Source organism: Trichosurus vulpecula, chromosome 1, assembly GCF_011100635.1.
Source record: "Trichosurus vulpecula isolate mTriVul1 chromosome 1, mTriVul1.pri, whole genome shotgun sequence".
In the NCBI taxonomy this organism is placed as follows: domain Eukaryota; kingdom Metazoa; phylum Chordata; class Mammalia; order Diprotodontia; family Phalangeridae; genus Trichosurus; species Trichosurus vulpecula.
In genome coordinates this window covers 229,107,636-229,123,340 of record NC_050573.1, presented here as the reverse complement: position 1 = coordinate 229,123,340, position 15,705 = coordinate 229,107,636, and the positions used below count along the sequence as shown (strand labels likewise).

General features: G+C 40.8%; 1 protein-coding gene across 1 annotated transcript in view; it reads left to right on the top strand.

The window, feature by feature from the left end:
• Positions 1–1,404: 1,404 nt before the first annotated feature.
• The window catches only part of RAB31 (RAB31, member RAS oncogene family), a 182,288-nt gene continuing 167,987 nt past the window's right edge, over positions 1,405–15,705 (top strand). The window contains exon 1 of the mRNA XM_036759640.1: positions 1,405–1,811. Within this exon, the coding sequence (XP_036615535.1) occupies positions 1,773–1,811 (39 nt within the window). The 5' untranslated portion in view covers positions 1,405–1,772. The remainder of the gene's footprint in view (positions 1,812–15,705) is intronic.

Below are 15,705 nucleotides of genomic sequence, written 5' to 3'. Positions count from 1 at the left end.
ATAGCGTGTAGTCCAGATCAGTTAATTAAAAAAAAAAAATCTTATGGGAGCTATCCTGACTCCCCTCATGCTTGGCAAATAAGTAGCTAGCTTCTCCCTCTCCTTCCCCTCAGTACCAGATGAACCAAAAAGAGAGGCCCTTGGAGTGGATCAGAAGGGCAGCTAAGTGGCACAGTGGATAGAGGGGGCCTGGAATCAGGAAGACCTGAGTTCAAATTTGGCATTAGACACTAGCTGTATGACCCTGGACAAATCACTTCACCCTGTTTGCCTCAGTTTCCTCATGTGTAAAATGAGCTGCAGAAGGAAATGGCAAACTACTCTAGTAGTTTTTGCTAAGAAAATCTCAGATGGATTCACAAAGAGTCAGATACCACCGAAATGACCAAAAAAGTGGATTGGAAGACAACTCCTCACTATTCAGTAAAGGATCCAACCTTCTCAATATGTCAAATCCCTTTTGGTAGAGTTCCACATGCCTTAGGGGTTATTGTCTTTTTGTTTTTAAGGGAGACAATCTGACAGTGAGTTATGATGGCTCATCTAGAATTACTTGATTTTTAAATCTGATCTGAACTGGTTGCTCTAGGGTCACACATACACGTGGAAAGATAGTAGTGGTGGTGGTGACTACATGACGTCCAATCCACGCCAAGTGACAATGTAACTTCCATGCTTATTTCCTCCTTCCTAACTTCTCCCTCTTACATACTGTTAATAGTAGAAGCTTATGAGACTACCCAGGCAACATGTAGATAGAAAAGGAAGCAGTATTTCTTCAAGGGGATTTTTTTTTTTTACTGTAGTTAACAAAAGATAAGGATATTCTTTTTGAGAATACTGCATTGGAGAGTTAGGATACTATGGACTGTAGGATTTTTGTCAATCAGGGATAGCCTCCCTGTCTCCAAACACTCCAAGATACCACTTGTTTTTTTTTTTTTTTGTGGACTCCCACAGTGGAGAAGTATTTCCTTGGATTCCAAAGAGTATTTTAAAGTCCACTTCAATGGTTATAGGGAAACAAGGTCACAGTTGTCTTGCTGCTGAGGGCTTCGGGGTAGGGGTGAGGGGGGAGAAGGAGGTGAGGAAAGGTGGTGGAACCAGGAGGTCGAACTTCAGAAAACAGCCAGTTCTGACTCTCACCACGCTCAGTTCAGAGATACACTAATACAGATAAATTATACCCATAGATCACCCCGACACTCGGCTAGCTCGGACTGCGTCGAGAACACAGAATGGCCTTTCACTGGGGCTGAGTTAAGTTGTCGAGATTTGGGGCAGTGGGCGACGAAGAGTTGGGGGTTTGGACTGCAGCCTTGTTTTGAGTTGGGGTTATCACGTGTAGCAGCGGAGGTGTCTCAGTTTCGGGTGCCAAGGGGACCCCAGAGGGCGTTCCTGAGAGACGCGCTGACTTCTGGCTGGTTTCTGGGCTAGTGAGCTCGTTGTAGAGTTTAGGGTCCGAGAGCTTGTAGACCCCAAGTCTCGGAGGGAAGATTAGCATTGTAGACATGTGATTGTCCGCGGCGGCTGCTGTGGAGGCTGTGGTAGTGGTGGTGGCGGCGCTGGGGCTGGGGCTGCCCAGAAATAGCAGCAGCTGGTTTCCGCTCCCTGGTTGGCTAAGAGAGAAAGACAGAGACAGAGAGAGAGAAAGGGAGAGAGCCCGACCAGTAGAGAGGAGCCGGCGGCGGCGGCTGCGTTGGTTGCGCGGGACACCCGAGAGACTCCTCCCGGAGAATGCAAGCCCCCTGCCCTGCCCCAGCCCCAAGCAGATGATGGCGATACGCGAGCTGAAAGTGTGTCTTCTCGGGGTGAGTCCTGGCGCCGGAGGCTCTTGCCAGGGGAGACGAGCGAAGGGGACCGGCTTTTTCCAGCCGAGAGGGGGCGGCCGTGGCCTCGAGACCCCCGCCCCTATCTCGGAGGGAGGGGGGATGCTCCCGCAAGCGTCCCACTAGCCCCCCGTAAGCCAGGGGGCCTAGACTCCCCTCTGGCCTTCGTCAACCCCGTTCCCTCCCCCCGCCCCAGCTGGGGTCCCGGGACGAAGCGGGCTCAGGGAGCTTTCTTGGCTTCTTGCCTGTCTCTTTTGGCCACCTTCCCTGGACCGGCTTCCTGTAACTGGGCTGCCCTGGGACTGGAGGGTCCCTTCGGGGAAGCGTGCCCCCGGAACCGCTCTCCATCTGCCAGCGAGGGTACCGGGGAGTCCCGTTTCCATCTTTGGAGCGCTTTTCCCTCCACTCCTTCCTCCTAGCCTTGTTGGAGGGGCTTTCTCCATTGCCTTTGATAATTTCCTTCCGGCTGAAAGTAAATTAGCTTTCATAGCCTGAAATCCTCTTTTGTCCCCCTGGGAATGATTTAGTTTATTCAGTTATTTACTTTTTTAAAATACCGAGGTTAAGCTATCCATTAGTGTTTTTAAACTTAGAGTACGGCAGTGGTTGGGAGGGTGGATAAAGAAAGTATGTGGTTGGTCTGGAAGCCTTTTGTGTCGTGGATAAAACAGCGGGCTAAGAAAGTCTTCGTTCCCCGCCTCCCCCCCCCCCCCCCCATAACTACTACTTCCCCTCTTTCTCAAATCTTCTTTCTTAGCATAAAGAAGAACTCTGTTTAAGCTGCCAATGATGGAAAAGCCAGTGGAGTGGCTGGCCTGTGTCATTAACAAGGAGGGCCACTCCGAAAGTTCCAACGGGACATTCTTCCGGAGTTCAGTATCTAGGGCTTTTCTATTTGATCTCATTCCGCCTCGGAATCCATCCCTGCTCCCTACCTCAAAGCTGGTTTTTTAAAAAGAACTGTGTCCTGGTAACCCCCTCCCCCACTTCTCCCTTTCCCCTTGCAAAGATGCAGCAGCTTTTGACATCTGTGGACTCCTGCTAGTTGGGTCCAGCCAATCTTGTCTCCAAGAAACCTGCTTCCCTCCACCAACAAAAGCAGCAAAAGAGAACACTCATTCTTGTTAGCCTCAAAGAAATGTTAACTATGAGTTGTCAGTAGATTTCCCAGAAGTGAATAAGAGGAAATGATCTTTTAAGTCTCTATCCACCCTGTGGCTTTTGTAGGGAGAAGATTAGGATAGACTCGTGTTTACAAAACTGTCGTGCCCTCTGGACTGTGTTTTGAGGAGGGTTCTAGAACCTCTGTCTGGATTGTGTGGCTTAGTTTAGCCTTATCTTTACCTTTGTCATATCCTCAGTAAAGACCCCCTCAGCCTCTTTTACCCAATTGTGCAAAGTTATATGTTTGTATGTTATTCTAGTCTATCTTTAGTGGCTTTTATCAGAATGCACATTGGTAGATTCTTTTTCCCCCTCATCTTTAGGCCAGGAATTCTAATATTATCCAGACATAAATTCCAGGAATTTTATGTCTCCTTTTGAGGGATCATTTCAGTTTCAGAAAGACTATCAAGGACCTAGAAGGAATGTGGTGCCTTAAGTAGTTGAAAGTATTGGAAGCATACTTAGGTTTGTATGACTAGGGCTGGCCTTAGGGAAAGCTATAAAGTAGGCCAAATTTTCACCACTCTGTTTTGTGACTCCCCTTTGACCAAGAATTTAGACAAAAGATTGTAGGATTTTAGAACAGGAAGATATCTTAGATATAATTTCATCCAACCCTTTCATTTTACAGAGGGAAACTGAGGCCTCAAGAGATAAAATGACTTGTCTGAAATCAAATAGGTAGTGGCAGAGTCTTAGATTTGAATCCAGGGCTTCTGATTTAAATCCTTCTTTTTGTTTTGTTTTTAGGAGGGTGGAGGCAGGGCAGTTGGGGTTAAGTGGCTTGCCCAAGGTCACACAGCTAGTAAGTGTGTCAATTGTCTGAGGTCGGATTTGAACTCAGGTCCTCCTGGCTCCAGACTCAGTGCTTTATCTACTATACCACCTAGCTGCCTCATCTGCCCTTAGTCACGCCCTTCTAGATATAGTCTGGTTCAGGGCTTCTTAATTTGGGTATTCAGACTTCCAAAGGGTGTGTGGATAGATTGGGGAGGGGGGGTCCGATGAACTTGGATGGAACAAAATATCTTTATTTTCATTAAACTTTAACTGGAATATAGCATTTCCTTCAATTATGAATTTTAACATTTCATTAATTTGAGAAATCTTTACGTTTCACCAAACTGCTAAAGGAGTCCATGACTCACAAAAAAGTCAGTAACTCCTACTCTAGTTAGATAATGGTTATCTGAAAGTATGATGCCTAAAATTACGTATACAACGCTCGCAGAATTATAGATCCTCTTGGGGTTAATAGCATTTTATCTCCCAAAGGACCTCATTTTCTACTGCTAATTAGAAGGCCTGAGTACTATTCTTCTCCTGTTGTATGATATTGTCACTTATATATAAAAGGGGGATAATAATACCTTACCTGTAGAGAGCTGGACTAGGAAATCTTTTGAAATCCTTACCAATATTACAATCCATAATTCTATCTCTTGTAAACCTGTGATTCTAAGATGATTTTTAGTTAATCTGGGAAATTAATTTGTATAATGGGAGTTCCACTTTGCTGTTTCATCAGGACGTGGAAATAATAATGGGTTTTTGAAGGATATGACAGTGAAGTGTAAACTTTGGTGCGTTTTACTGTACTAGAAAGGCTGGCTTCTAATGCAGTTGAGTTTGCTTTCCAAGGACAAGCTGAACTAAGGATGGAGAGGCTCATCGCCAGTATGCTGGCCATTCATTAAGTGATGGATTCTTTGGTCATGGCAACACAAGAAGCAAAAGAAAAGTGCAAATTGGCCCTGTGTCAATCCTCAGTGACCTTTATCAGCTTCTGTAGTCAAAATGACAGGGTAACAGAGAGCAGATAGTGCCACGGATCACGTAATTTACAGAGTTTTTCTAAACCTTAACTTAATTGTTGATCCTTTGTGTGGTCTTTGCTATAAGATCTCAGCCAATGGGCTACTGAAGAAACTGAGTTGTAGCAATATTGTTGTTTTTTTTCCTATAAATGAAACTGGAAGGCATAAGGAAGTTGCAGCCAAATGTAAGGATGGCTCACAGACTCTGCTTGTAGAGGCGAATAAAGGAATAGGGTTTGTTGTGTTCTCAAAGTCATCAAAAAGGAGGGAGTTTGTTTTACTTAACTATCCATATTTCTTATAAGAAATTGGCTTTTTCTTTTTTCTCTCCAATGTAGTGAGGAATGGGAGGGAGAAAAATTTTTTTAAAAATTTAAGTAATAGAGAAGTTGGGGGTGTTACAGATGTGGAATATTATAAGCACTTTTACATGAGGTCACTATTGTTAGTTTTGCTCAGCTGTTTTACTTTATTACCAGAGAGCTATCTTTGGAGAGAGAAATCCATAAATGTTTGTAATATAAAAAGAAAACACATCAATAAAACTTAAAAAAAGATTTGCAAAGTATTTTATAATAACCTCATGAGGTAGATATTACAGATGTTTTTATTCCCATTTTCCAGATGAGGAAACTTGAGCTTAGAAAGGTTGAATGACTTGCCCATTGACACAAGTCTAGTAAGTGGGAAAGGCAGAATCTGAAGAACCCAGGTCTTCCTGACCTCACATGCAATGTGCTGTCTCTACAATGTATCTCTATGAATTGTGTGCAGAGAGAAATATAGGAGAAATCATAAATACTAGAAGAGGAGGAAAGACAGTCATGTGGCAAGAAAGTATGATAATGGTTGGATAGCCATTGTGCTACATTGGCACTCACATAACGTCAGGAAACTTAAGAGGAAGTGCCCCTGAGTGGTAGGTAGAGCCTACCTGTCAGACTTGTGGATAGATTGCAATCTCTTCTACTGAAATTATCCACACTGATGAGATCATAAATCCATTGAAAAAGTGAAGAATAGAAAGGAATTAAAGGAGATTCCCGGGTTTTATTCTCTTCTTCCAAGTAACTTGTGTATTTTATGGCCTTCTGGAGACAATGTCTTACCTTTGTTATCTAGTTTATTGGAGGGACTCCAGTGGAGGGAGTTTCAGGTAGGAGGTGAAGTGCAGTGTCCAAGAAATTTTTTCCAAGGTGGAGCCTTGTAACACCCCTCTAATCATCCACCTTGGACGCCTGCCTATTCTTCCTACTCCAGGTTGGACTGACCTTACATGTTATTATACCTTTCTACTTTATTTAGACCGAGCACAAATATCAACACAGTGCTTATTTGTTGAACACCATTCCATGGTCTTGTAGTCTTGAAGGCTCTTCTAGGCACATAGCCTCAGGTTCAAAGGTTTAGGTTGAAAGGCCATTTAGCCAACTATTTTTAAGTACATTTTCTTGATTTTTTTTGTCTTTACATTGCAATCATTTTCCATTACCTCTCCAGATAGAATCACTACTTGGAATTCAATGACAGTGATAAAAACAAAACAAACTGCAAACTAACAATTAAGCAAAAGTGTCCCAAAGGAAAACCTATTACTTCTTCCCCTCTGTCCCATCTCTCTGCCATGAGAAAAGAGGTATTTTTCCTTATCTTTTCTCTGGAACTTTCAGTGTTTTTTTCCATTATTCATAGTTCATCTTTCTTCTAAGTGATATTTTAATTCATATTATCGTAGTCATTGTGTATATTTTTGTTGGTTCTGCTTAGTTTTCTCTGTATCAGTTCACATAAATCTTCTGAGGTTTCTCTGAATTTCTTATATTCTTCATTGCTTATTATATAATAATATTACATTATATTCATTTACCATGGCAGGTTTTTTTTTAGCCGTTTCCTAATCAGTGGTCACTCATTTTGTAGATCTTTGCTGTTGCAAAGAGTGTTTGTTTCTATCTTTGGCTTAACACCATGCCTGACACATAGTATGCACTTAATAAATGCTTACTTATCAATTGATTCGACTTTCTCAATGTATATGCTCAGAAATGAGATTGCTGGTCAAAGAATAAAGACAGCATAATCACTTTTTTAGTGCTTACTTTATTTTTTTTTAAATTCTGAATTTTAGTACCAAAAAAGGACCATTTCCATATACATAGGAGGAAATAAAAAGGGGATGTGTATCTGTGACTTTCTACTTTATATCACTTGATACACACACACGCACACACATACACACACACATATATGAATTCTCTTTTTTTGTTTTGTTTTTTGGGGGGGGCAGGGCAATTGGGGTTAAATGACTTGCCCAAGGTCACACAGCTAGAAATGTGTCAACTGTCTGAGGCTGGATTTGAACTCAGGTCCTCCTGACTCTAGGGCCAGTGCTCTACTCACTGCACCACCTAGCTGCCCCGCATATATGAATTCTACACATTGTTTTCCAAAGCGCTACTTGTCTGTGCTTTCTCCTGAAATTCCTTCTATTCTTTTCTGTACATTTTAAAGATTGTTTTAGTGGCCTTCTTTCTTGACATTAGTATTGCTAACTTCTTGCCAAATCTCTCCCCACTCCCAATTAACTGAGAAAATAAAGAAAAACATTCTTTATGACAAATAGAATAGTCAGGCAAAATGAATCTGTAATGTGGCCATGTGAAAAAATATATGCTACTTTCTGTTCCTTGTGTCTTTCCTCTCTCTGTCAGGAGAGAAGTAACATGCTTCATCATAGGTCTTCTGGATGGTCACTACATTGATTGGATTTCTTGAAGCTTTCAAGATCATTTTTAAAAAAATCAATGTCTGTTCTTGTATAAATTGTTCTCCTGGTTCTGTTCCTTCACTGTCAGTTCATACCACCAAGGATTCTCTGAAATCATCTCTTCCATCATTTGTTAACAGGGCAATAATGTTCAGTTACATTCGTGTACCGCGATTTGTTCAGCCATATCCCAGTTGTCTAACATCTCTACAAAACACCCTCCTAAATCTGACTTCTCTCATCTCCTCATCAGAAAGCTCATTTTGCTTGCTGATATTCCCTCAGAATTCTCCTCCCTCGTAATGACTTCTGCTTCCCGTCTCTACTTTTTCCCTGTTGACTTTGATGTTTTTCTACATTACTGTCTTTGTGTTCATTTGTTCAGTTCTCCTTTGTCCGTTTTAGATAAGAAAGAGCTTCACTTAATACCCATTCCTCTTCTCACACTTTCCAATTATGAGAAAGAGTAAGTTCTACTCTCTTCTTCCTTTTTGATAACAGTAGAGTCCTTCTGTTTCCCCTCTTCAACCTCCTCCTGTAGACTTCCTCCAATTTCCCCTCTTCGGATCCTCAAAAGAACTATTCCTCCTCCAGGACCTCTTTTTCCCCTTATTTGGTTCTCAGTATGCTTTGATAACATTAAGGTTCTCAAGGAACTCTTATTTTTTATCCTCATATTAAAATGTTAACTCTAGAATAGATAATCTTCCAGCTCCTTTCAACTGCCCAAATAAATTTAGTTTTTTAGGATTTTTCTGGATCCTTGTGTAATTGCTACCCAGCTCTGGTCTTTTCATCAGGGATGCTTAAAAGTCCTCTATTCCATTAAAGATATATTTTTTCCATGTAGAATTATGCTCAACTTTGCAGGGTGAGTTATTTTTTCTTTTTTTCTTTATTATTTTTAGTTTTCAACATTAATTTCCACAAGATTTTGAGTTACGAATTTTCTCCCCATTTCTACCTCCCCCCACCAAGATGGCATAAATTCCGATTGGCCCTTTCCCCAGTCTGCCTTCCCTCTATCACCACACTCCCCTCCTTATCCCCTTTTCCCCTTACTTTCTTGTACAGTAGGATAGATTTCTATACCCCATTGCCTATATATCTTATTTCCCAGTTGCATGTAAAAACAACTTTTTTTTAACATTTGTTTTTAGAACTTTGAGTTCCAAATTCTTTCCCTTCTTCCCTCCCCACCCACCCTCCTTGAGAAGGCAAGCAATTCAACATAGGCCACATGTGTATTGTTATGCAAACCACTTCCATAATAGTCATGTTGTGAAAGACTAATTAAATTTCTCTCCATCCTATCCTGTCCCCCTTTATTCACTTTTCTCCCTTGACCCTGTCCCTTTTCAAAAGTGTTTGCTCTTGACTACCTCCTCCCCCAATATGCCCTCCCTTCTGTCATCCCCTCCTCTTATCCCTTTCCCCCCTACTTTCCTGTGGGGTAAGATACCCAATTGAGTGTGTATATTATTCCCTCCTTAAGTCAAATCCAATGAGAGCAAGGTTCACTCATTCCCTTTCACCTGTCCCCTCTCCACTTCCGTTATAACTGCTTTTTCTTGCCACTTTTATTTGAGAGAATTTACCCCATTCTATCTCTACCTTTCTCCTTCTGCCTCTCTCTCTCTCTCTCTCTATATATATATGTACATATATATATATATATACATATATATATATATTCCTCTTTCACCCCTTAATTTTATTTTTTTAGATATCATCCCTTCATATTCAACTCACCCTGTGCCCTCTGTCTATATATGTGTATATTCCCTTCAACTACCCTAATACTGAGAACGGTCTCATGAATTACACACATCATCTTTTCATGTCGGAATGTAAACAAAACAGTTCAACTTTAGTAAGTCCCTTATGATTTCTCTTTCCTGTTTACCTTTTCATACTTCTCTTGATTCTTGTATTTAAAGTCAGATTTTTTATTCAGCTCTGGTCTTTTCATCGAGAATGTTTGAAAGTCCCCTAATTTATTGAAAATCCATATTTTGCCATGGAGTATTATATACTCCGTTTTGCTGGGTACGTGATTCTTGGTTTTAAGCTAGCTCCTTTGACCTCTGGAATATCATCAGGGTAGGTTATTTTGATTGTACATCTATATCTTTGGACTTTTGTAATCTCTTATTGTTTATGGTAGAAGCTTCTAGGACATATGTGATACTGACTGTAGTCTCTAGGTACTTGAACTGCTTCCCTCTAGCTACGGGCAGTATTTGTGTTTGACCTGAATACTCTTGATTTTGGCTATGACATTCCTAGTGCTTTTCCTTTTGGGGTTTGTTTCAGGAGATAATTGACAGATTCTACCTATCTTTAACAGATCTAGTCAGTTATCACTGATGATTTCCCAAAATATAATAATGCCCAGGCTTTTTTTTTTAAATCGTTTTTTGGGAAGACCAGTGATTCTTAAATTATTTCTCTTTGACTTGCTTTGTAGGTCATTTGTTTTTTATATCAAGTATCTTATATCTTCACCTATTTTCTAAATCTTAGATATTGTTCCAATATGTTTGCTGTTTCATAGAGTCATGAGACGTAATTTCTGTTTGGACTATTCTGGTTTTCTGGGATGACGTTTCTTGAGTAAAATTTACCATTTTCTCTTCTAAGCTATTTATTTTACTTCCAATTCTTTTCTCAAGAGCTTTTATTTCATTTTAAAGCTCTTGCTTCATTTTTTCTTGATATTCATATAGTTTTTATGGAAAATCTATTTTTCTTTGATTCTTTGAAGTAGTTATGGATCTTTCTGTTGGAGTTCTTTAGATTTACAATAATTTTTTACCATTAATTAGTGTTTTCTTTAATTTACTCATCTCTCCAGCTTTAGTTCCTGAACTGGGGCTTTGTGCCAGAGCCATGCTTAATCTTCTGCTGTGCTTTTGATGTTAGTATTGGTGTTAGCTGGAAAAAGTCCATCCCTACTTGGTTTCACGCTCAGTCATCTTGGTTCTTGGTACTAACCTCTATCCTAACAGTAGTCTCAGCTATGTCTTTGAGGTTCAAAATACTACATCTTCAGGGTCTTCTCTGGATTCTCAGGACATAGTACTAGGGACTTCAGCATCCCTGGGCCTGGGGTGTCCTGATTTGAGCCCTGCTGCTTTATGTTCTGGTCTTTACTGCTGGTTGCTGCCATTTGCTGGCCTGTCCAAGCTTCCCACCCCTAAAGCTTTCCCAGTACCCTTGAGCTTTTTCAGGGGAGACCTTTACTCTTGCTGCTATGCAGCAGGGTGGCATAGTAGATGGAGTGCTAGACCTGGAGTCAGAGTTCAGATCTGTCCTCCATACCTACTTAGGTGTGTGACCAATTGGTCTGTCTTAGTTACCTCAGTTGTAAAATGGGGGTTAATATTAGCACCTACCTGTACTTGCAGGTGCTATGTAAAATGTTTATTCCGTCCCCTTTCTCTTATTCATAGTTTCTAGAAAATAATAGGTACTTAATAAATGATTGCTTCCTTCTTTTTGCCTCGAGACACAGAGCTTTGGAAGCTTCTTGTCTCTGGCTGCCTCTGGTTAAACTGGAAGATTATCCTGCACTATTTGTTGGTAGGCCTTGTGTCCTATTGCCTTTGGGCCTCTTCTATCAGAAGTCACTGTAGGTTCTCATTGGGTTTCTTGATCACCATTCTGTCTGGTGCACACTTCAGGGTTTTGTTGGAGTATGTATTTGGGAGCTGGATGGTCTGCCTCCCATTCAGGTGACCATCTTACATTTTAAACACTTTCCTTGCATCATTCCAAATTGAAATCCAATACTTACTCATTTTCTAGCAGATAAAGAAAGAGAAACTCAGAGAAGTTAACCCATTTAACTCAGAGAACTTGCCCAGGGTCATACTGGTAGTAAGGGCATAGTCAAGATTCAAACCCAAGTCCTTTTACTCCAAATCCAGTGCACTTTTCATGCTATCTTTGGTAACCTTACCTTCTACTTAGTCTATGTGTCAATAACCTCTAACCTATGCCCTCTAACCTACATCTCTCTCCTGATTGGCCTTTCTCAATAGAACTATAAACAATTGTGGTACCTACCCATTGGGCTATCACCTGAAGTCTCATTTATACCTAAAGATGAGGTATACAGTACTCCAGAACTTCCATGTCGTTTCCTAAACACCCAGCCACCCCAGTAGATCTAGTGGTGTGGAAATATCAGCTCATGAGACTCTACTAGAGTCTACCAGAATCACAACTGGTCAAGTGTTCAAGTGGTTTAATGAAGATTTGGAGCATTATTCTAGGCTAAAACTCAAGGCAGAGACACAAGAAATCCAGGCAGCCATCCTTAGCTACATATTTATAAGGGTCTCCCCTTATCTCAGTAACAAGGGTATGCTGGAGCCAGCTGTAACCAGTTAAATTATCAGTGTGAGCATTTTTACCTCAGAAATCAGCAGATGTTATAAATCAGGACTTAATTTATTGCCTTGTTGATTATCTAGACTTAAGAAAAAGATATAGAAAATGTTGATAATGCAGATTAAACTTGAAAGTGTGTCCTGCATACATTTTTTAGAAAGTTGGTTGTTAAACATTTATCTGCACATCCCTGCTTAGTAATATCTACCTAGAGGCCTTTATTTCTGAAATTGGGGACCCATGTTGCTGCCTCAGGTAGTAATGGGGCATATTGGCACTCTTTGAACTACCTTTATCTGTCTCACCTAACCTTGGGATACCCGACTACCGAGGCCCTTGATTTTTTTATGTTTCCAGGATTTTGTAGTGCATGGGATTGTCTGAGCTCCTGGTATTTCATAGTGACCACTAGGATGGGATTGGTATGGAACATTAATGGCCAGTGAACTATCCTTGACTAGCTGCTCAATGGTCTTGGAAATCCAAGGATTCAAGAGCATTATTTGGGTTTACTTAAGTTACCTGTTGAAAATATTCTACTTCAGGTTTTCATCTCTGAAGTTTTCTTGAAAACAAGTTAAACAAGTGGCAGAAGGTTTGATGAACTTGTGAGTGTACTGTCGACCCCATACTCAGTATAAAGAAAACCAGAGGAGTCAGGAATGAAAAAAACAGAAATGCATCTTTAATATGGAATTGCCCAGGGATGAGTACACTGGGACACTTCGAGTATTGAGTGCCCACCTGTATAGGAGTACAGAGTTCTATTTAAAGACTAAAGCAGGGGTAGCTAGGTGGTGCAGTGGGCGGAGCACTGGCCCTGGAGTCAGGAGAACTAGAGTTCAAATCTGGCCTCAGACACTTGACACACTTACTAGCTGTGTGACCTTGGCCAAGTCACTTAACCCCAATTGCCCTGCCTTCCCCCTACAAAAAAAAGAGGAAAAAAAAGAAGACTAAAGCCACAAGGGGAATGGGGGAAGGGCAAAGGGGCAGTTTGGGGGAGGGGAGTTTTTTGAACAGATGGAACAGGGAAGCAGGATGTTGGTGCAGGTCACATTCCTAGGATCAGTTTCGGATGGTTTAAGGTGGTCCAGGCTGTTCTAGGCACAGGGTTCAGTCAGAGGACAACCCCAGAGGTGTTTGGCTAAGAGCAAGACTTTGGTCTGTGGTTCTCTTTGGTGATTGGTCGGCTCTGGTCTTCCTCTAGAAATGGGAGTTCTTCCAGAGCTTTAGCAGAGTCAAAGTCATTTTCATAGTGTTTCCTGAGATGATCATTCAGAAAGGTAGAGTTGATATGGTGAGCAAAACTTAGATGAAGTGCCTTTGTCAGGCATCCACAGCCACAGGCCTCTCATTTTTGGCTGTCTCATATGGAAAGTACAGTTATCCCTTCTACATCACAACTTTACCCATCGTGGTTTTGCTGTATCATGGGTTGGTGTAAGAAATGAAATGGGAATTTGGGGGAATTTTGCAGAAGCAGCAGGCAACACATGAAGGCTGGCAGACAACACTGAGCCTATGACCAAACACAGCTCAAATTTTACAATAAGGTACTGTAAACACCCCATAAAAGAGAAAGAAAAAAGTCAGACTTCTCTGATACAAAAAAAATTTTACTCAGATTTTCTGGGGCACCACACCCCTAGCCCCTGAGATGTGGAAGGGATAAATGTAAAGTGTTATTGCATGCAGTGGTTTAGATCTGTAGTCCCTGCTACAAGGCTGAAGCTGGTGGATCTCTTGAACTGGGGAGTACTCATGGGTATTCAGCACTAATATGGTAAGTACTTGGAAGGAGGAGGGCCACTAGGTTGCCCAAAAGGGGGCTAACAGAAAAAGGGTGGAAATGGAGCAGGTCAGAGCTCTTGTAGAATCAGTCATGGGATTGAGACTATGAGTGGCCACTGCACTTCCATGCTTGATGAGAGAGGGAGACCCAGTAAGGGAAAAAAAGAAAGAAAAGAAAAAAAAAGAAAGCAAAATGTCAAGCACATAGGTTGTTAATTTGTACAAGTACTAGGAAATAGCTTGGATTTTAACTTTAAAAATAGTGATTTAGAAAAAAGTGACCCAGGGACAGAGCATCAGGCCTGGAGTCCTGAATATCTGAGCTCAAACCAAACTTCAGACACTTACTGTCTGTGTGACTCTGGGCAAGTCACTTAAATTCTGCTTGCCTCAGTTTCCTCATCTGTAAAATGAGAATAATAAAGCAATCCCAAGATTGTTGTGAGGATCACACCTATTGTTAGGCATTTTATTATCAATTATTATTATCTTTTAAAAACCCTAAAAAAAGCAGCCTATCAAACCCCAAAAGTTTCCCAGTATGCAGGTTTTAACACCCACCACCACATGACATGGAGAAGGAGGTATAAGGGATTTTCTCCTAGTTTATTATTTCTTCTGTAGTACATGGAGATGGATATGTTTAAAAGCTCCTTCCGGTTGGAATCCTGGAGTTTTATATTTGGCCTTTGAGTTGTCTTGACAACTAGCTAACATAGACATTTCTACAGCTTCCAGGCTGACAGGCCCAAATAGAGCACAAGTTTTCCTCCTCTCTCTCCTCTCTTCTTTTCTTCTCTTTATTAGTAGTTTGTAGAAACATAGCCCTTTGTGATTTTATTAAAATTCTGTTGTGGCTCACAAAGGAGGAGTAAGAATCTTGGTTTCTTCCCAGTACCTTTTCTACATTTGTATCCATCTTGTGTTCCAGAAGCCAGCTGTTTTATTAGGACTCATTAGAAGCTCTTCAGCAATATTTGCTTCTGATTGAATGTATCTTTCCCTAGATTAAGTTGGATGCATTGTGGACCCCCATGGTTAAGAGTTGGTGACCTGTGGGGTGGAATGTTGAATGCCTCTGCCTTCCCAGGTTGCTAGAGTGAGCAAACCCTCAACTATTGTCCCATTTCTGCTGTGAAAATAGCAATAATTCCAATAGAAGAGAGGGACTTTGACTTAGACGTGGCAGATTCCCAGTGTCTATAATGGAGTGGTGATGATGATGATGATGATATATTATAGGACTAGACCTGTGATTTTATTGGTGTAGGACTGTAGGTACTACCTAGGGAGGGAGGAAACCCTCTTCCCAACTCAGGACTTGTTTTTTATGTTAAGTATATAGTACATTTAGTATATTACTTTCAAAGCTTTTCTGCTTGTCTATGTTTTCTTCTGAATTTCTCTTCAATCCTGTGGATTAAAAAAAACTCGATCACCCTCCTTTCTTCTTTTGTGACAAGACTATTGCCAGCACCTTCTTTATGCCTTATCTCCCCAATCAAAAAAGGAGAAAAACAAAATTTTAAAAATTACAAATGTATACATGCATATAAACCTGTGTTTGTGTGTATAGATACACATATATTATGTCTATGTGTATATAGATGCACATGTATTATGTCTTTGTGTGTATATATATGTGTGTATGTATATTACACACACACACACACACACACACACACACACACACATATATTCAAGGAAAACAAATATTGGTCCTGTTCAAAAATTTGTCTCTCATTCTGTACCTATCAGGAAAAGTGGGTAACTTGTTTCATCACTGGTCCTCTTGAGTCATGGTTGGCCATTTCATTGAACAGATATTTAAAGTGTATTGTTAAGGAGATATGTCCCGCCGCTTTAACTTTTTTTACAATCAGATTGTACAGTATGATGGACATGTCCACACCAGATTAGAATCAGCATAACA